At 36.6% G+C, this 22,451-nt stretch overlaps 1 protein-coding gene across 1 annotated transcript; it reads left to right on the top strand.

The window, feature by feature from the left end:
• The first annotated feature begins 2,917 nt into the window (after positions 1–2,917).
• Positions 2,918–12,471, top strand: LOC133330725 (activin receptor type-2A). Its single transcript, XM_061539130.1, has 9 exons — positions 2,918–2,921; positions 2,966–3,064; positions 4,059–4,259; positions 4,346–4,522; positions 8,033–8,364; positions 8,454–8,793; positions 8,859–9,061; positions 11,777–11,869; positions 12,267–12,471. The coding sequence occupies exons 1-9, from the start codon at positions 2,918–2,920 to the stop codon at positions 12,462–12,464; spliced, it is 1,647 nt and encodes a 548-aa protein (XP_061395114.1). The 3' UTR covers positions 12,465–12,471.
• Positions 12,472–22,451: the final 9,980 nt, after the last annotated feature.

The raw sequence follows: 22,451 nt of genomic DNA, 5'->3' as shown, positions 1-22,451 counted from the left end.
ACCGATGAAGGATTTGAACCCCAGCCTGTTATGCAGATGACGTTATAATACTTCTTAGGGGAAAGAATCCTAAATTTCTATGCACGAAAGCCGAGGCGGTGATAAACATCGCCTACGGTTGGGCAAAATCGAGGGGCTTAAACGTAAATCCGGACAAAACGGAGATATGTCTTTTCACCAGAAATACAAAAATAGGTTAGTATGAAGAGCCCATCTTCCAAAACAAAACGATAGCCATATCAAACAAAGTTAAGTTTCTGGGGGTAATTCTAGACAAGAAACTTAAATGGAAATACCACATACAGCAAACGGCTGACAAGGCCCATAAATGCTAGTCTTTCTGTACAAGAGCCGTAGGCTCTAAATGGGGTTTCTATCCAAAGATGATACACTGGATCTATAAGAGTGTTATTAGACTAATTCTAACATACGCGTCTGTTGTCTGGTGGACAGCAATGGATAAACATGTAACGTAAAAGCATTGAAGAAAGTTCAAAGAATATGTTGTCTAGGTATATGTGGGGCAATGCGTACAACAGCAACTAGGGCCTTGGGGACAATATTATATATACATCCAAAAAAAATATGAAGCGGCGGTTGCAGCTTTAAGACTCAAAGCAATGGACGAGTGTATAGACACCGAACACTGAGTCAACAATCAATACCTTTGATTCAGACCGCATACCTGAAACGAGAGTAGTAATACGGTTCGAAACTATAATACCAGATAGAGAACAATGGTAACTGTTGCTACACAGATGGCTCTCGACTAGGAGGAAAAAAGGAACTGGGACTTTTTATCGAAGAATCGGGTACCGAAATTTCTCTTCGCCTTACAGATCACAGCACGATCCTACAGGCGGAGGTACAAACAATAAGCGTGGTTTTACATTTATCGGGATCGGTGTTGAGAGTTTCTCTCTCTTGGGAGAGTAATTACAGTTGCGCTATTTTTAATTTTGTAACAAGCGTACTTTTTGTTCACAAAATTTACGAATTGATATAAACGTACCAAAACAAAAATTAGATTTTTTATTATTCGTGAATACATTTACGCTTAAATTATAACATATATTATTTATGCAAATAACTGGTATAAATATTGGCCAATATTTCTCGATAATTATGATTTATTATCATTTGAAGTAGAATTTTAGGTACCTTTTCGTACTTTTTGTTCCTATCTGTGGCAATGTTTTCCAACAAAATTCACAATTTCCCCCTAAGAGAGAGAGAGAGAAACTCTCAACACCGATCCCGATCTCGATAAATGTAAAACCACGCTAACAGAGTGTCTTAACTGACTAAGTTCAAACCATGGTCAAAATACAATAAATATTTTTACGGATAGCAAACCAGCTATAAATGCAATATCTTTCAAAACAGTTAAATCCAAAACTGTACTGGATTGTATAAATACTATTAATGATTTCTCACAACATGGACCTGTACGACTTATATGGGTACCGAGTCACAAAAGAATCATGAGCAACGAGATAGTAAATCAATTAGCTAGGAGTGCTAATCCACTACACACAATAGATATGAATACCGCCAAACCCTTTAGCGAAACACGCCAAAAAATGAGGAAATGGGCGAATGAGATCCACAAACCCCTTCGATAAAATGAGGGGACAGGAAAGATCACCAAAATCTTATGGGGTGACCCAAATGAAGATAAAACAAAGCAAATCCTACCGCTAAACAAAATAAACCAACTGACGGGTATTCTGACGGGACATCCCATCCTGAAGGCACATCTACTCAAGATTGGATGTGAAGGTAGCAGCATGTGTAGAGCGTGTGGGGAAGACAGTGAAACGCTGGAACATTTCCTGTGTCATTGCCCAGCATTTACATGCCTTCGAAAACAATTTTTAGAAATGACACTCTTCGCGGATTAACCGATCTGAGAGGGTGTGAATTGGAGAAGAGTGAAGGAGTTCTCAAAAAACACGAGATTCCTAGATTCATAGGGGAATCAGACCCAAAATGTTTGACCAAATCTTTCACTAATTCTAACATTCTAGAGTGCACAACAGATCTCAATTGGCTTATGTGTATGTCCTTTTCATGTTGGAAATGTGGTGGTATTATCCACCCCTCTTTTCAACCTAACCTCGAAGCTGTAGCTCAAGTTCCACAGTTGGTCTGAGTCTACTGGACGTCTTGCGAGTTAATGCAGTCTGCTTGGTCACTTTGGCAGACTCTTTCTTAATTCGTTCAAAGGTGGCTGTTACCGCTTGCAATGTTCGACACATTATATCGATGTCATCGGCTTAGGCGAGTTACAGACTGACATTTCTGTTCACATTTGCCTCTCGTATGACCTTTCAGGATGTTCAAAAAAGGTCACACGATAAACTGTCACCTTGTCTGAATCCTCTTTCGGTATTAAAAGGGCTCGGAGAGGTACTTTCTGACTGCTGATCTTGTGCCATAGCCGAATTAATTTTGCAGGAATGCCAAACGCAGATAACGCAGATAATGGCTTTAAACGCCCCTGAGAGGATTGGGCTGTCGAATATGTCCGTTAAGATAAATTCGTATTTGACTAGCAGAGGCACGAACCATGCATATTAACATTACAGTTGACAGAGCTATTTTTACATTAACAGAGCTCTGTTAACGCAAACCGAGCTACTCAAAAAAGTGACATTTTATACAAAAATTTACTTTTACTAAAAAAATCACATTTTGGAGTATCAAAATTAAATTATTTCCATTACAATAATTAAAGGTTTCGAAAAATTGCCCGATGCCTTCGTATTCAGCGCCCATTGATCCATCAGGACAATTCTTCCAGGACAACATGGTACCCAATTGTTGCTTTTGTTGCTGTTTCTAGTGAGTGGGCAATTCTTTGCCATTGTGATTCTATATTATTATCGGGACAGGGAGTGCATTCGACTAGCAAATGAGTAAGTTGAGTGGAGTAGGTTTCTGCTACCTGTTGTGTTTGCAGCTTTTCGACGTCGAGTTTCTGTGGTGTGCTGTTTCAAGACGCTGGTAAAAAATCTCTTTGGTCTGTACATCTTTGTCTTCCGTCGGAGCATGGGCGCAAGTAAGACCGATAATGTAGGAGAACTTCGCTTTTATACGGATTATAGCAATTCGCTGAAGTGAATCTGTAGACGAGGTCTTTTATTCTCCTGTTAATAATGAATCCGCAGCCAAATGCATATCTCGTTTCATGTCACCTATAATACAGTGGGTAATCATCTGATTTACGTATACCTGTCCCTTTCCATCGCATTTCCTGTAAAGCAATAAAATCGGCTTTGTACTTCTTGAGTACATCCGCTATAGCGAAAACTTTGTCTGTTCTGTACAGCGTGCGCACATTCCAAGTGTATATTCGCAGATCGTGGTACTTTACACGTTTTCGTTGGTCGTCAACATTAGGGGGGTTTGGTTTTCTTTTTCGCGGACTTTTTCATAGTAGGGGGGTTTTCTGAGTGTGGAAGCTTAACCGACGACTTAAACCATTTTTTTGTAGTTCTTTTTGGTAAACTCGCGCCACATATCAGCTCACTTTTTCAACGGATAATGAAATTAGCTACCCCAGGTGACACCGTGGGGAGGTCAGTGTCCACAATTTCAATTTTCAATTTATTTATTTTGCATGAATTGGAACCTAACCACAAGGCTAATATCGGTTCCAAAAACCACTATACATCTACTACTACAATTGAGATGAAAGAGGGGCCAAGATAAGTCTGGGCTTTGTCATGTTGAAGCCAGTCAGAGGCGTTGCTTGGTGTCTCTATATCATATATTACTATTCGCAAAATTTGGAGGTTTTGGGCATGTTTTCCAATCTGTAATTTGGTATTTTTAGATCTCATTCTGTATCTAAACTTCCCACAAAAAATCTACCTAAAATTGGTAGATTCTCCAATGAATCATGGATTCGGATTGAACAAACCCAACCAAACCAATTTTATAAAAAAATGTTTTATGTCCTGAAAATATCTATAGGTTTCTGTTGAAATTCACCATTCTGCGATCTTAACACATTATAATAATAAATATCCTCTATAATTTTTCTTTTTTAGGTACAGCATTTTTTCTTGCCATTTATGCTACACCGGTTACATCGGCAATACTGCCACCCGAATATAAAGTGGCGTGTGAACACTTCGATGAAAATAATTGTACAAAAAATGGTGACTGTGCTGCCCGAATAGAACATTGTAAAATTGATTCGGAAAAGCCGCCAAGTTGTTATGTTTTATGGTCAAAGGATAAAGTAACGGGTAAGTCAAAGAAAAACATTTTTTTAATTAAATAGGTATTGAATTGAATTTAATATTTTTTTACATTTTCCTTTTTCTTTTTACAGGTGAAGAGCGCATTAAAATGAAGGGTTGTTTTAGCCACACTGCCGAATGCAACCAAACGAAATGTGTGGCAAGCAGTGAGCCACGCAAAGATAATATTTATTTTTGCTGTTGCAAGGATTCCATGTGCAACAGAGATCATAAATGGGAACCAACAACAACGGAGGCAACAACACAAGGTAAATGCAGCAGCAGCAATAACGCAAAACAACACATCAAAACAAAACAAAAACACATGCATTTCAACATCATTGTTTCCACGACAGAAGGGTCTACGATCCGAAGCGACCCTAGTCTTACTCGGCCAACGTCTGTCACCTCAGCCCGTTATGTAAAAGCAATAGGGCTGCTACAACAACAACATATGCAAAACAACACATCAGAACATGCACACATACTCAAATCCTCTTAGGTAGAAGCTCCACTTTTCCCCATCTATCCAAACAAACACACATACTTCTTGTGGGTATGCTTATATACTTCTGCTTTTTGTTTTTTTTTTTCTTTGCATATTCTGGGAATATAGGATGGGAGAAAGTCCTTGTGTATTGCAATACAACCGACGAAAGACACGTGCTTTAGTTCATTGCACATTGCAACTAACAAATCCTGCCCTTACCCAATTTTATAATGGTTTGTTTATGGCTTTTATTTTTCTCTTTTTGAACTAGCATGTTTTGTTGTTATTGTAGCGTTATTCATCTTATATGAATGAATTGTGGAAACAGTGGGACCAAACTGTTTTGGGAAATTGTAGAATTTTTAAGGATTGCCGTCGGATTTTATAAAGCACAATCAAAGCTTTAAAATAAAATGGTTCAAAATAATTCATATACGTAAGAGGTCTGATAAATAACCATTATTTTCCGTTTTCGTGAGTTGCATATGTTTTGCTTTCGGTCTTTATATCGAATTCGTGGCCTTTCCCTTCTGCGTGAACTATCAGTTGGCTCACACAACATGGCCTAGCCATCGTAGTCGCTGCAGCTCGTCAAAGTCCGTCCATATACACGGACGGCAAAGTTTGTGGTTCATTTGGGCCGCTAAATCTTTCGGAGAATTTTTCTCTCTCTCTCGAACACTCCAAGAGCAGCCTCATCAGCTCCAGACCCACTTTGGCAGACTACTTCTCAATTTGTTCAAAGGTGGCTGTTACTGCTCGCATTGTTTGTCCCATTATGTCGATGACATCGTCGTACACATCACATTGTCGGTATTGAAGAGCTCCGGGAGGTCCTTTCCGACTTTCAATGTTTTAACCATGTGCCAGTTACAGTTATGCTGCATAGACGTATTAATTTTGCAGGAATGCCGAACGCAGACATGGCTTTAAACACCTCTGAACGAATATGGCTCCCGTTTGCGGCTTTATAGTCGACAAATTGGTGGAAGGAATGGTGCAGGAATGCCGAACGCAGACATGGCTTTAAACACCTCTGAACGAATATGGCTCCCGTTTGCGGCTTTATAGTCGACGAATTGATGGAATGTATCGACATGTGTAACTCTGCGCCAAGATCAGGTCAATGATGATTGATATGGTCCAATAAGGTCGTTGACCATTGGCTTCAGTGACTGGAAAGCATTTTATATGCGATTGGAAGGCGACTAATTCCTCTATAGTTGGCACATATCGTCTTATCTCCTTTTTTGTGTACTTAAAACAACATGGGGCATGTATTCCTCTCGCTAAATTGTACTAATCAGCTGGTGCATGCTCCTGACTAGCATCTGACAACCGGACTTGAATAGTTCGGCTGGTAACCCGTCGGCAAGCGACGAAACGACTATATATCACCAGTCCTGAGATTTGACGATAAAGATGTCGTTATTCCTAGTAGAGACGACTGGAACCGTAGCAACCCTCCTCTGGACGGTCTGGCTTTTTATATAAACGGATCACAAATGACGGATATACTGAATTTGCGCTAAACCAAATGTGATTGTTTAGACTCTGCTCTTTTAGTAGTGCTATCATAAAATAGTTGGTACTTTTTTATTATTTTAATATTATTTGTTAATTTTACTTCATGGGGAACCAATTTTATAGGGAAATTGCATTAACATTTTTATAATTGTATATAAGATATTTTTTTTTAATTCTTTATTGTATATTACAACATTGTTAGTTAGTATATTGTAATGTAAAATTGTTTGGCTATATTAGCTTATGCGTTACTATGTATGAAATAAATGAAATGAAATGAAAGAAGGTACAGCAGGGGCTGGCGTCTACTGTGAAAGGTTAGGCCTTGAGTTTACCTACAAGCTGGATAGCAACTGTAGTGTTTTCCAAGCTGAAATCTTCGCGGTTTGGAAGGCAGCGGAACTGCTAAAAATTCTGGATGCAGAGATCGTTGAACCTGTGACTATCCTTGTGGATAGTCAGGCGACTCTTAAAACCATCAAATCCTGTAATATCAAATCTGATTTCGTCCTCGAGTGTAGAACAGTTTTAGAAACACTCACGCACAGCTATCGGTTGTGTTGGGTACACCGGGACACCGTGACATCATGTATAATGAAAAAGCAAACGAATTAGCTAGACGAGGATCTCAATCTACAGATCTAGCAATCGATGGCTTAATTAAACCACCCATCTGTCATCTTTTCGGAACGTTGAGGCGTTCTTCGACGAACGAGCCAAATGAACTCTGGCACAACGAACCCCTAGGTGTAATGTGTCAAGATCTATTTGACCGTCTCTGTCAAACAAGAGAATAAACTCACTGTTGAACCTCACAGGAATCATTACTGGTCATTGCAATATAAGGGCCTTTACCAGTAAATGGGACCAGACTCTGTGCTGACGAGGAGGAGACAATTGAATGGGACCATAATGTAACCGATTACTGCAAACTCTGTGCTGACGGAGACAATTGAGCATCTCTTGTGTCGCTGTCCAGTTCTGGCCTACAGACCGCACAGACTAGCGGGTGCTTACTTTCCACCATCTCTAAGCTTCATTTCAACTATGAAACCTTCTTTAATCTACAACATCATTAGAAACCTAAAGTGGCTAGCACGTAATATGTTTTTCTGTCCAATTTCTTTAGCCATCGAAACTGTTCCCACCTTCCACCAATAATAGTTTCTTATTCTTATACTTTCCAAACTATGATAGAGGATAAACACTTAATCTCACCATATATCACCCTGGTTCTATTCTAATAATAATTTCTACAACCACTGTCCTAGTGGCATGCAAGTCGTAGTAGCATGGTTTTCTTGTTGACTATTTTCATTGTTTACTCTTTGGATAAAAATGGGGGAACTTTCGTTTTTTTGTTTTTTTTTTTATTTGATACGACAACAATCAGGCAGTCCTCTATTCTCCTGTATAGGAGTGTTATTCTATTTATTTGTGTTTATTGTTGTTGTTGCTGGTTTAAGCGGGTAAAGTTTGTTGAATTTATTTTTGTATCCTTTCATTAAAATACTCACTCTACTTTTAAATTGGATACGATGATGATGATGGCATATACTTACAATGTTATTCACCTGGATTTTTTCCTACCACATAGAGGGGAAAAGAAGGAGGAGGAGAAGAGGAAGATTCAATTTTGTTGATTAAGTGATATACTGTTTAAGTTTAACATATTTGGGCTAGGTTCTTGTTAATAAAAAATATAATTAAAAAAATATATAAGATAGTAATAAATTCTTCAAATTTGTTTTTTCTTTCATAGTTCCCAAAGAGAAAAAATCCGAAGATACCAATTTAGTACTCATCATTATTTGTTCCTGTGCTTTGGCTTTTTTAATAACGACAACTGTTGGTCTATTGATTTGGTATCGACGACATAAACAAGAGAATTTCAATGACGTGCCCACAAATGAGGCTGAAATAACCAATACCTCGCCGCTACTTAGTAATAGGCCCATACAACTGCTGGAATTAAAAGCCAGTGGCCGTTTTGGTGATGTTTGGCAAGCCAAGTTGCACAATCATGATGTGGCAGTGAAAATCTTTAGAATGCAAGAGAAAGAATCATGGAATACCGAATTGGAGATATATAAGGTGGGGACTGACTACTACTGCCGCTCACAACTAATAATTCACTAACTTACATTCTCTCTCTCTCTCTCTTTCGGACATTTTTTTTACAGTTACCCCGTATGCGGCATCCAAATATTTTAGAATTTCTCGGGCATGAAAAACACACCGAAAACATTCAGCATGAATTTTGGCTTATATCAGCCTATCAGCACAATGGTTCATTGTGTGATTATCTAAAATCACATACGATTACCTATCAACAATTGTGTCGCATTGCCGAATCGATGGCATGCGGTTTGGCACATTTGCACGAAGAAATTCCAGCCAGTAAAACTGAAGGTTTAAAACCGTCCATTGCCCATCGTGATTTTAAATCGAAAAATGTTTTATTGAAAAATAATTTGACAGCGTGTATTGCGGATTTTGGTTTGGCCATGATATTTGAACCGGGTAAGTTTCATACTAAAAATTAAAAAAAAAAAATTGGAATGTAATTTTATTAATTGTTTCTGCAGGTAAACCATGTGGTGATACCCATGGTCAGGTGGGTACCAGACGTTATATGGCTCCAGAAGTTCTGGAGGGTGCCATTAATTTTAATCGTGATGCTTTTCTTCGTATTGATGTTTACGCCTGCGGATTGGTGTTGTGGGAAATGGTATCACGCTGTGATGCCACGGGACCAGTTGGTGAATATTTACTGCCATTTGAAGCAGAGGTATGTATTGAAGACTCACTGAATTAATTTCGTTATGGTATTTAGCCATCAATCACCATGGTATCTTACAAATTATACATGTATTTTGCCTACAGTCAGGTTAAATGGGGACGTAACAATATAACGTTGCCACCGGGTTTCAGTATTTTTGTTTGCCTCATTGTCAACCGTATTGTTTGTAATCCTTGGGCGATATATGTACAGTTTAGATATAGCCAACATAGACGGTACCTTTCAACCCAATTTATTATATTTTTATATGTTGGCTTCTGATTATTCCGATCACTACGAAAAAGGATCAATATTGGGGCATCATTAGGTATAGCTTACAATTACGCCACGTTACTGCGACTGCCACATTAGGGACGTAACGGAGACAGATCTGAAGATATGAAAAAATAGAGAGCTTGCCAAAATATTCTTTGAAAAATCCTCGCCTTGTTTTGGGTCATTGAAGAACATTCTTTAAAAAATCCACGCCTTGTTTTGGGTCATTGAAAAAATATTCACTCAAAAATCCACGCCTTGTTGGGTGCTTAAAAAAATATTACCTAAAAATCCACGCCTTGATGGGTGCTTGAAAAAATATTACCTAAAAATCCACGCCTTGTTGGGAGCTTGAAAAAATATTACCTAAAAATCCACGCCTTGTTGGGTAATTGAAAAACATTCTTTAAAAAATCCATGCCTTGTTGGGTCATTAAAAATCATTCTTTAAAAAATCTATGCCTTGTTGGGTCATTGAAAATCATTCTTTAAAAAATCCACGCCACTTTGGGATGTTGAAAAACATTTTTTAAAAAATCCAGGCCTTGTTAGGTCATTGAAAAACATTCTTTAAAAAATCCACGCCTTGTTTTGGGTCATTGAAAAAAATTCTTTAATGCCGATGTCCGAGAATAGATGGTACAACTCATGGTTCATTCGACGGCGATAGTCACCGTTGACACAGATCGCCCATAGATCTTTCGGAGAAATTTCTCTCTCAAACACTCATGATCCATACACCAGCACGGGTAGTATCAGCGTCTTGTAGAGTGTGAGTTTGGTCTGACGAGAAGTGGTCTTACTTACTTAAGGGGGGACCCCCCATTCACTGTGTCAATTTTTTTTTTATTTAATTATTAATCTACTCTAATTCTAGAATGTCCCTACAAAATTTCAAGTGAAAATCTCAAGAACTCTTGAAGATATAGCCGATTTAATGCGTCAGCATCAAGTGACGGCAAGAGTGATCCTCAAACTTTAAACGCATTTTTCTCGAAGCAGAATCAATCGGTTCCAAATTTTGACACGTGTATTGCTCTCGTATGAACAAGTATAAAGCCAATCGGTGAGGGTCTTCCTTATTTTTTAACTTAGTTTGCGGTCAAATATAGGCGATTTTCCAAAAAAAAAAATCAAAGTTCCGCCATTTTGTTAATTTTTGTGCGAAGTTAATCCTAGTTTATACGGGAGGCAGACATGTACTCTCTAGCACCGTTGGAATTTTCGGATTCCCATGTTCCAGTGAGGCGTTATCATGCCCGTCATCAAAAATAAGGTCATTTCTTTGATCACAAAAAACAAGAACAAGACAACAATAAAAATTTTTCGTAAATTATTTTTCTTCCTTTTTAAATCTCCAAATATATATGTGCAAAGTTACAAAGCTTAACAAGCATTGGTATTCATTTACTAGCCCATTTAAAATCTTAAAAATAAAAAATCATAGTAGCATCTGTTGGCCAACACTATTCTCCTCCGAATTTTCAAACTGATTTATGGCCATACCAAGGTATATAAAATCATTGACTACCTCGAATCTGTAGTTCTCAAGTTCCGAGTTGGTCCGAGTCTACTGGACGTCTTTGCCAGTCTGAAGCCGCATTGATATGGTCCAATAATGTTATTGACCATTGGCTTCAGTCGTTCACACAGCACGCTTTATATGCGATGGGAAGGAGACTTATTCCTCTATAGTTTGCACATATTCTCTCGTCTCCTTTTTTGTGCTTTATTATTCTTCAGCCGATATATTGCTATTCTGACCTCATCTTGGCTAGGTGGTATACACTCTATACCCTCATCTATTATTGGTTCAGGGGTATTCTCTTCACCGCTATTATTTGATATCAGAAGTTTTTTTTCAAGCTTTGTTGGGTCCATTAAAACCATTCTGACATTCCACAACCACCGAATGGCATAGATATCGTTATGTATGCGGTTGATTGTACGATAAGATGACATATGTGAACAGTAATTCGGTCGATCGGTGAAAAGCTAGGAGGATTCCCCACCCCATCACGTTAGTAGAATTGTTCAATATCTAAGGAGAGGGAACTCCTAGAAGAAACAGGTCTATCAAGTACAGAGGCGGTAAATCAGATTATAATACTTAGAGTACACCAATTGCACCAGAACAACGATAACTGCCTAGGCAAGATGTGCAGGGTGCGTGAGGATGATGCTCCTTGGTAGCATTCAGGTTGCAATAGAAGAGTAAGACTGGAAATAGAGGAGTCTGAAATAGACTAACTTAAAAACACTAAACTCAAATTTATCATTATTAGTCCCTATCCGCATATTGAGCTCTGAGGAAAATTTTGAAAGTAGGACCATTTTGCACAGTGGGATACAAAATCTCCCATGGAAATATGTTGTTGGTATAGGTTCAAGTCCCTGACATATTTATAACATCATTAACATAACTTTTAAAAAACTTTATTTTTTTAGTTGGGTCAAAGACCTACTTTGGATGAGGTGCAGGAAAATGTGGTTATGAAAAAATTACGTCCACAAATTCTTAATTCTTGGCGTTCACATCCGGTAAGTGTAATGTAACTAATTCAAATTAAAGTACCCCTATATATATACATATATATATTAGATATAAATTACAATATACATATCGTTCATTTGCTGCAAGAGAGGCTTAACTCAAGATACGTGATTTTCGAGTTAATGATGCACGATTGTTCGCTATAATAGACCTTGTAAAAATTTCATATGCTTATATCTCCTACATACTCTAATTGAGAAGCTGTAGAAGTTCCTCTGTCCCATATAAAGTGTGAGTAAATTGAAAACTTAAAACACATTTTCTGAAAAATCGTGTTTTTTGAGTTATGCTTGTCTTGCAGCAAATGAGCGATATGTAAATACATATTTAAGTATTTTCATATTTCTAATATTCTATTATTTTCCCATATTTTTTCGTCAACAGGGAATTAGTATTATTTGTGATACAATGGAGGAATGTTGGGATCACGATGCTGAAGCACGTCTTTCGTCATCGTGTGTAATGGAGCGGTTTTCACAATTACAAAAATATCCAGTAACACCGTTTGTAATAAAAAATAATACAAACAATTGTAGTACGGTGGATATAAAAGAATCGAATATAATAGAGACCAATTCATAGGATTGGTATTGATGAAATCACTGTTTTCTCAAAATGAAGAGAACAAAAAACAGTGCTGCCGATGTCTTTAAAAAATGCCAAAAAATGGATCCTTTATTCAAAAAGGATTTGTTTTTATTAGCGAGAGAGGGGAAGAGAGTTTATTATCTTTTAACAAAAACAACTTGACTCGAGAGTTGTGTACAGAGCCAAACAACAATTTTGTATATGGAGTTTTTTTCTTTCGAAAGAAAGTAACAAATATTTTAATTTTTGTTTGCTTTTAAGTTTAATGTTGTAAAACTTTCGTTTTCCTTTATCTCTACATTAGTTAGAATACTAAACCAGTCGTCTTGTCTAGTCATTAATGTTTTGTGTTCCATTGTAATTTTATTTAGTAGTGGTAGAGCCTCTATATAAAAACCCGCACACAACACATCAAAATCAAAAAAGCTACACAAAAAATATTGTATACAATTTTAACATATATTTGTGCAATGTTATATTAATTATTTTTTTTTTTTTTTTGTATATGTATATTTACATGTGATTTCTGTTAACTGGACAAGACAAGACTTTTACAAAATGAAAGTATTTATAAGTGATTTTTTTAAATAACCTTTTAATTCTTCAAATAAGCAAAGATTTATTATTAAATTAGTTTAAATAATAATTAAAATATATATAGAATAAGATCATAAGTTAAGTTTTATTGAAACCAGAAAAAAGAACATATGACTAAAACAATATCATGTTTAAAACAAATACACAAAAACACACATAACAAATGTATACAACATTCACAATCGTTTATATACATAGAAAAAGATACAAGACAAATCTTATTGCAACAGAATCAAAAGTTAAACAAACAAATTTCCTATAAAACACAAACAACAAAACAATTTTGTTTCTTTTGTTTTTATTTATTTTTTTATTTTAATAATAAAAATACATTTATATGAAAAAAAATGGCGAGTTTGAGGTCTTTTTCCACATGCAGGGCATTTGTCACATATCGTGCTGGCATCTGTAGTCATTAATGGATTCGAAGACCGCCAGTTGATGAACGGATTTCATCGCGTCCGCTATCGACAATGAAATGACGTCATGGATGCCACGACGATAGCGCCTGAAGTCCTGACGGATGTATGATTGGGATGACACGGTAGATAGCATGACAGCAGGGACTGCCTAGTCAACAACACATTATGTTGATTGACTGACAACATCCTGGTCTTCTCATGGAGGTGATTGACGCTCGTCATCTGGTCACAGACGGTTGCAATTCGGAGTGCATTATTTTGAGTTATTTGTAAGGATCTCCATTGTGAGGAAAGAAGTCCAGACTATAGCAGCATAATTAAGGATGACCTTATATGTCGTTACGAACGTTTCTTTATCCTTGCCCCAGGGGGTGTCAGCCAAATTTTTCAGAACTTTATTCCTAGCTTTTACTTTCTGGTTGATGTAGTTATAAAGCGAGGAGAAATAAAGGACTTTATCGAAGATTACTCCAAGGATTTTCGAATTATGACATTTCCATTGAAGGTAAGGATGCGCCTACCTTCAATGGAAATGTCAAGTTCTAGATTGACTTCTAGCGCCCAGGAAGTAAAAAGTGACACAGTAGACTTTGCAGTGGATACTTTAGATTGCGCTTCCGGAAGAAGTTGGTGGCTAAATAGTTGAAATTGTTGCACCTAATTCGTCAATGTTAACGCAGGACAAAATAATAGTACAGTTATATAGGCAGCTGTTGCTAATGGTTGGTGGCTAAATAGTTGAAATTTTTGCGCTTACGTCGTTAATGTTAACGCCGGACGAAATAATCGTACAGTCATATAGGCAGCGGTTGTTTTTTTTGCGCTATGGGAGGACTCCAAGTACTACATTCACATGGTAGTGATGCGCTTCTGTGTGTATGTCATTCATTTTTACTAAATTGGCATGTTTACTTAGGGATTTATCTTTTTACTGTTAGACCTCTCTCTAGATCTTGAAAGTCTCTACCGATGTGCTTAAGTCGAAAAATGTACAGGATAATCGAAATGTAAGCGCTTCATAGTCATATGTTTAATTCCACTGGTGTTCGACCACTTGCTTCAGAAGTTCCACATACGACTGGCGTCCATACATAAAGTTTATTGTCTTTTGTACCTTCAAACTAGACCTGAGAGTGGTATGCTCTATATCCTCGAGCAGCATTTCATGATTGATAGTTTCCAAGGCTCGTCGCTAACCGTTCCTGGATATGCTCGCGGCTGTAGCGTTCGTCATAGAAAAATTTCTGAATATTTTGCTTTATTTAGAAACTTAAACTGGCACACAAATTCCATATACCTAAAGTCTTAAAGTCTGCAACGTATGGCTACTGCTCCGATACGTCTGTTGGTATCACAAATAACTGAAGACAAAGGAATTAATGGTTGTGGCGATCCGGATTAGGATTTGGTACCTGCTGTTGCTTTCGATATAAGCCTCGATGGCTCTTTATATCGATTCTGATATAAATAATACACTTCTCTTAAATAATGCACTTCTTTTGGCCTCTCCCACTCAGGGAGCTCTATAAACGAGATCCGTGATTGTTACGTCGCTAAATTTGGTAACCGTTCTGTGTTCCATTCATCCAGATCCTGAGAGTGATTTAATTGTTTATCTTTATTTACTTGTTTCGTCTCGATGTTGTGAAGCTTCAGGTCGTCTAGTCACTGTAAGTTCCCTTGCCCTTGGGTTTTAGATTATGTACGATTAATTTCATTACAATCATTTGTTGGCACCTGGGATTCATCTCTGCTGGGAAGTTTAGTCTTACCTCCCGTATATAGCAGTGATGACATCTGATATATCCATCCATGGTTCAGGAAAGTATGGCGTTCAGAGGTTATGAAATCAAGTGATGGGAAGGTTTTCTTTGCAAGATTATGCCATTAATCGGGTTAGTGTCTAAATGGAGATGTCTGGCAAACTGAGGATACCTGCTCTAATTCTGGTGGAATCATTCCCATCTAAGATGTGCTTATGTTAATCTTGATATTTGATGTTATTCTGCTACTATGGTTGAGTGATGGTTGCAAGTTCAGCATACATATCGCATTGTTCTGCTGTCAGCATCTCAAAATTTAGAAGTCAGGTTTTCAAAAAGTAAGCATTTTCATTACTCAATTATCATTATCGCCATATCTTGTCTATTCAACATCGAAAACCTATTTTAAACTTAGTCCAAGTTTTAATTTGTACTGAAGGATGTAATGTCATTCATTCGTATATTCTTGCTTCCTTTTAAATAAATTATGCCATTGTTCTCGTTTCGATTTCAGTTTAAATTTTAAATCCACTTCTTTACATCTTTTCAAAATTAGTTTTGTAAAGTTTATTTTATATTTTCGTTTTTTTTTTCTATCGCAGTGCCTTAATTTTTACCATATATAATTAAGTAAATTATTTCTAAACATATTTTTTATTTATTATAATATTTGTTGCATATATGCAAATAAATGATATTTATATAATTCTTATTTAAAATTTTTGTTGTTAAATTTGTTTTCTTTTCTACTATACCAAGGATACACTTAGTGGGATACAATAAACACACATCCTGAAAAAGGCGTCAATTAAAAGTAGGTTATAAATAAAATTTGACGTAGTAACATTATTTTATTTGGGAAATACAGTATGGATCACAATGGAACCGAATAACTTTATAAACAGACAAGTGTTAGCTCCTCAAGTACTTCCGGCTAGATTCGCAGATTTCTGTGTATACGGGGATAGAGGCATCGAATGTGACCCCGTATGACCGTGGGGTAAATAGTGATCTGGATTATAGACCTATCGACGTGCACATTCAAATATAAACAGAGTTGCCGTTTACTTCGTGGTGGCTACTATTTTAAATGTTTTTTATTAATTTTAGGCCCAGACGCCATGTTCCTATTGAATTCCACGTTCGACTGGCTTTCACATATATGGTTAACCAGTGCCAACAGTTTATTGAAAGCTTTCCTTTCTACCACTCAAATATCAGTAGTTCTCTGAAGCTACATTGGGAGAAAACTCTGAACTCTTGCCAACGACAGCTCCTTATTGCGGTTTGGTTAAAATCACTTTTTTTGTATAAAGGCCCACGACGGTTCTTTATCTCGGTAAGATTTAACCCTGATAATTATAAATCAGTTTCTTCACTATTGTACACCCACCTCTACTTCCTTGTTTCTCCTCTGGTGATCTCCCTTATCCTTGGGAACTTCTTGCTAGGTTGACCGATCTGTACCGATTGTCTCTGCCTTTTCAACACTCGGTTGCGTATTCCAGCTAGAATTGAAGAAATCTCTGAAGTCTTGCCAACGACAGCTCTTTATTGCGGTGTGGTTAAAATCACTTTGTTTTAAATAGGGCCACGCCGATTCTTCATCTCGGTTTGGTTAAACTCTGATAATTATAAATCACTTTCTTAACTATTTTAGATTAGAATTTAATTTTCAGCTAAAAATTTTGGGCACAACTGTACTTCTCTATTTTGTTCAAACTTATGGCTCGATTATGGATAGCAACCATTTATGAATATCAACTTTTCTCAGTTGCTGCCGATTATACTGTTTTGACACTTCTGCAACTAGAAATATTGTAAACAAACACAAAATTGAATAGAATATTTCAACTATTTTTTGATGATGAAAATGAAGTGCAAGGCGTATCATCTATTGGAAGTCATTAAGAGATAAATGCCTACGGCCAACAGCAATTCTTCCTCTCTTAAAAGTGTGTGCCACTCTGAGGTTTTTGTTTTCGATGACTTCAATGACTTCAACCTTGGCATGGCAATGACTTCAACCTTGGCATGGCTCAATCCACAATGTCGTCGGTGGTTTTGACCGAAGTTGACCGGCTAATAGAGGAAAAACTGTGTAAAATTTTGATTGTTTCCAAATTAACAGAGGATGAAAAGGGGAAGAATATTTTTTTTATTCGAAAACAAAGTTCCCGGGTGTTGCCGGATGTATAGATGTCATATATATCACAGTCCCAAAAGAAGATGTTCGCCATTTTGTAGTAATTATAACAATTATTCCAAACAAATTTCATTTCTTATTGCTAAACACGACTAAACAGCAACCAGAAATAAATGGTTGCCGAAAAATTCTATTTGAAACAACTGAAGTTGACAACAGTTGCCATCCATAATTCAAATTTGGCAACTGGCAACGCCACTAAACTATGGTTACCATCCATAATCGACTCATTATTCATTAAAATACTGTTTAAAGATGTCTTTAAGACAGTGTTGGGCAAAATTAAATTGAGAGCAAGTGTGTGCGAGCGTAACAGAGAATTCACCATTAAAAACGACTGACGTAAAGAGAAAGAAAGAGAAAATGAGTTTACCCATCGACCATCAGTTACGGTAGCGTATGTGGGTAAGCATGCCTGCTTTAAGAATATGTCTTCTTCATATTTCGAACTATGTACGTGACTGTTTTTAAGGATTCGCCACTTTTTTGGATGTGCCACCATAGTCTCAAACCTTCCATCTGTTGTTCCAAAAAAATATAGAACCGCAAACGGAGTCAGCAATTATGAATGGAGCTTCAATATTTTCGTAAGCTTGAAGAATTGAAAGAAAAAGAACTCTAATAAAACGGGAGATAAGTCCAGAACCAATTTGTACAAAAAGAATAATATATATATATATATATATATACAACAAGTAATGCATCTTCACTGCCACTATAGTCGTCTATGCTGTAGCCGTTAAAAGGGTATAATTTTATCTATTATTTTAGTATAAATGCGATTCTTGAGTATAAATGCGGATATATTCTTTTCACTGTCGGTCACTGAACCGACTCGAAGGACCAATGTTATAAAGGGTTAGATGAAAAAACTTCAACCAAATTCAGACTGCTGTCAATTCTAAGCCACTCGTCCAACAGCTATTAAAATTATTCCAGTGACAGCTTATTACATTGTTTAAAAGCGTACAAAAGCATTTTGGTGAGAATTTTCCAGAAAAGAAGTTACTCTTGATGGAATTCAAGCTTGATAGTGTGATTTCTGCATATTTGACTGGAAAACCACAAGTGACTATCGTTAGAGCACTCCAGCATTTAAATGTGAATAAATTGGTTGTGTCCGACATCAAGGAAGTGGACGGAAGAAAACAGCAACATTAGTGAACTGGTTCGAAGAGTAATGAAACGACTTGGTCGCAGTGGCCGAAAAATGGCTCGTGAGCTGAATATATCACAATATTCCATTCGGAAAATATTGAAAAATGAGTTTCTAAAAAGTGCAAGAACTTACACCGCAACTGAAAGAAAATAGACTCAAAAGAGCTAAAGAGTTGCTTCGCTTGGCCCATAGTGGTGAACTGCCGAATTTGGTTTTCTACGATGAGAAAACATTCGTTGTCCAGCAGTTTGTAAACAAACAAAATGATCGTGTTTACTAGCCAAAGAGGTCAGCCTTAAAATGTGCACCTTCGGTTGGCCACCAGAATTCAAGCGCCGACCATGGTGATGGTGTGGACCGCCATAACAGCGATGGACGCTCTCCGCTCGTATTAAACGACCGTGGCATCAGAATAAATGCCGAATATTATAACGAAAATATTCTGGAGGGTGTATTAAAGCCTTGGGCACGGAAACAGTACCATCGAATTCAGCATGCGCCACCCAAGAATGGTTACAAAATGTGGTTCCTCGCTTCATTTTCAGCGCACAATGGCCACAGGAGTATTTTGTAAAGCAAGTTTAGCACTAAAAAATACCAAAGTGTCTATCACCTCAAGCAAGCGCTTTGCCGGGAATGAGCCAACATTCGGGCAGCGTGTGACGGTTTCATTGACCGTTTGAAGGCCATAATGCGTGCCAACAAATCTAAACTTATTCTAAAAGTTGATTCTATTTCCGACATTTTTTGCTTTCATTCAATAAAATTTGACTTTGTTGCGGTTTTTTATCTCATCTTGTAAGTCTGCAACCTTGTCACATGTGGCAACGACGATGATTCCGGTTTAATCAAATTGTATTTCCTTTCTAGTAAATTTAAATTTTATATTTTTTGTTTTTATTTTTTACTCACAATTATTATTTTTTTTTTTTTAACTCAAATCAATCTTTGACGCATTCTCAAATTTGGGAATCCTTTTTCAACAAATTTTTTGGAAGCAAGAAAAGTGATGAAAATCTTTTAAGAATAATATACCCGGTACCCCGCTTTTATTTTTATTAATTGTTTGTTTATTTCAATAAAAAAAAACAAATACCAACTACACACCATTTCGTAAAGTACAATTGAAAAACTGTGTTCAGTTTATTTAACGGTGAACAAAATAGTTTCTAATTTTATATATACACACATTTAGAATTAAAAAAAAATAGTTCTAAAATATAGACACCAAATGTAAATATTTATTTGTAAGCAATCGTATTGATGTTATTAAAAAAATAATTTAATTTTCAATAATTAAAGTCATATGCATATAATGTTTATAAAGAAAAAATACTGAATTACTGACATATATACTTCATTTTTTCATATTACCTTTTTAATTATATAGATTTCATTACATTTACCTGAATTAATAATGTTAAAATGCATTATTTAAATAAAAAAGAAGAAACAGAAAAATTAATTATTAAATAAAAACATTGATTATTCCTTACAGACAGCTTAATTACCTGATTTATTTAGAATCAAATCAAGAATATATTAAAAAATATTTATTCGTTAATTATAACAGCATCATAATAGATTTTCATTAACGACAAAGTTATATTATGAATCATACACACTTATGTACATAATATATTTTATTAATAACAATTAATTATTTTATGAATACATAATTCTACAAAATTGTATTTCAGTTTGTAATTAAAAAAAAAAAATACTGTATAAAAATTATTGTAAATAAAATTTTCTGGATTTTAAATTTTTAATTGAAGAGCATCTTTTACTTGCCAATCAGAATTGTAATAATATTATTACGTAGTAAAAATTCCCAAGAATCCAAAAATAACCGAGTATGATGGTGATGCTTTGCGGAAGTCCTATGCCCTTAAGAGGAGTAACAGAAAAAAATAATGATAAATCTAAGAAGGAAAGAATAGGAAGCTATTATTATTAGGAGGATGGTGAGATAGTTTCGAGAAACATATTATCAGTGACGTGAATTAATCAGTAACGTCATGGTCTCATTTGCTGGTAAAGGCCCGGATATTGCAATGACCAGCAATGACTCCTGTCATTAAGTTAATTTCAGCTTTGTTCAGGTTCAACAGTGAGTTTGAGAGAGTCGCCCATATAGATCTTGACACATTGCACCTAGGTTTGTATTGCCAGAGTTCATTGGCTCGTTCGTCGAAGAACGCCTCAAATTTCCGAAAGAGATGACAGATGGTTGTTTGATTGAGCAATCGATTGCTAGATCTGTAGATTGAGATCCTCGTCTAGCTAATTCGTTACCATGATGTCACGGGGTCCCGGTGTATCCAACACAGCCGATAGCTGTAAATGAGTTTTTCCAAAACTGTTCGAGGACGACATCAGATTTGATATTACAGGATTTGATGGTTTTAAGAGCCGCCTGACTATCCACAAAGATAGTCACCGGTTCAACGATCTCTGCATCCAGACTTTTTATCAATTCCGCTGCCTTCCAAATAGTAAAGATTTCAGCTTGGAAACCACTACAGATGCTATCCAGCTTGTAGGTAAGGTCAAGGCCTAGCCTTTCACAGTAGACACCCTGTACCTTCTTCCAGGAACGTACGCAGGGGGGAGCCCTGGGGGACCGCCCCCCCCCCCCGAAATGAATTTTTTTCACAGTAAATTTATGTTTGCACTGTAGACTCCAGCCCCTGTACCTTCTTCCATTTTGGATCGTCTGTATATAAAACCAAATCGCCCAGAGGAGGGTTGCTACGGTTCCAGTCGTCTCTAGTAGGGATAATGACATCTATATCGTCAAATCTCAGGACTGGTGATGTATAGTCGCTTGGTTTTGCGCGTTGGTCCGCGTTGTTTTACGGACTCAAGTTTAACGTTATTGAAAGCTCTTTCTATATCTAGAAAGGCGAACAACGTAATGTTCTAGCTTTCCATATTCCTCTCAATATAACTTACCACCTCATGCAGTGTAGATTCCACAGACTTGCCTATTATATAAGCGTGCTGCGAATTGCGAAAACTGACACATGACGTTTGAAAAAGATGTCAGCAATCATCAAAATACCGAATAATGGGATTACTGGCACCCAATAATAATCTATAATATACACTTACAGCCAATTCACTTGTACTGTTATATGAGGGCTACCCCGTATAAAAATTCTGCACATAGTTCTTTTCGTATTTCCTCCCGACCTTTAGGTGCTTATTTATCCAGGTGAATCATGTTGTGTACTTATCTACGTATCGCTGGCAATAACAAATTGCCCTTCGATACGCCTTTCTTTACCTAAATTCGTTTGTCTTGGCACTTTTGGGTGCAGGAGCCGCCAGCGAGGGTTCCAAAATTTCTGTGGAGCACTCACTTGGCATTCTGGCTGCAATCCATATATACTAATTGGCACGGGTCATTTCCTCCGAGATGCATTCACGATTATATCCGCGATAGGCGGACCGAGCTTAATGACGTTTTTTTTAATTACTTTAATATTATTCCAAATAGCAAGAATTTTGTTTCCTGATTTACAAATCGAGTCGATTGGGTAACAATTCTAATCACACTTTTAAAGATGGAACATAACGAGCCAGGAACCCTTAAAAACGAAATAAACGTAGAAAATAGCGTTCGACCAAGCAACTGGCGACTAATAAGAACCCAAAACTATAATAAAGCAAATTTATATGCGAAGATTTTTAAAATATCAATCCTGTAAGGTGGACGATCCATCGTACAAGCCGAATGCTTCCGAAAGGAGTAAAAGGAAACCCATAAATTAAGCAACTTTTTTTTATATTTTTTTATGCATTTATTGAAAAATATTTAACATTTTT

The sequence above is a fragment of the Musca vetustissima genome, unplaced genomic scaffold, assembly GCF_032173495.1.
Source record: "Musca vetustissima isolate MV318-11 ecotype Yass unplaced genomic scaffold, APGP_CSIRO_Mvet_v1 utg7881, whole genome shotgun sequence".
In the NCBI taxonomy this organism is placed as follows: domain Eukaryota; kingdom Metazoa; phylum Arthropoda; class Insecta; order Diptera; family Muscidae; genus Musca; species Musca vetustissima.
Note: the sequence above shows the minus strand (reverse complement) of the source record. Positions and strands in the feature narration are given on the sequence as shown.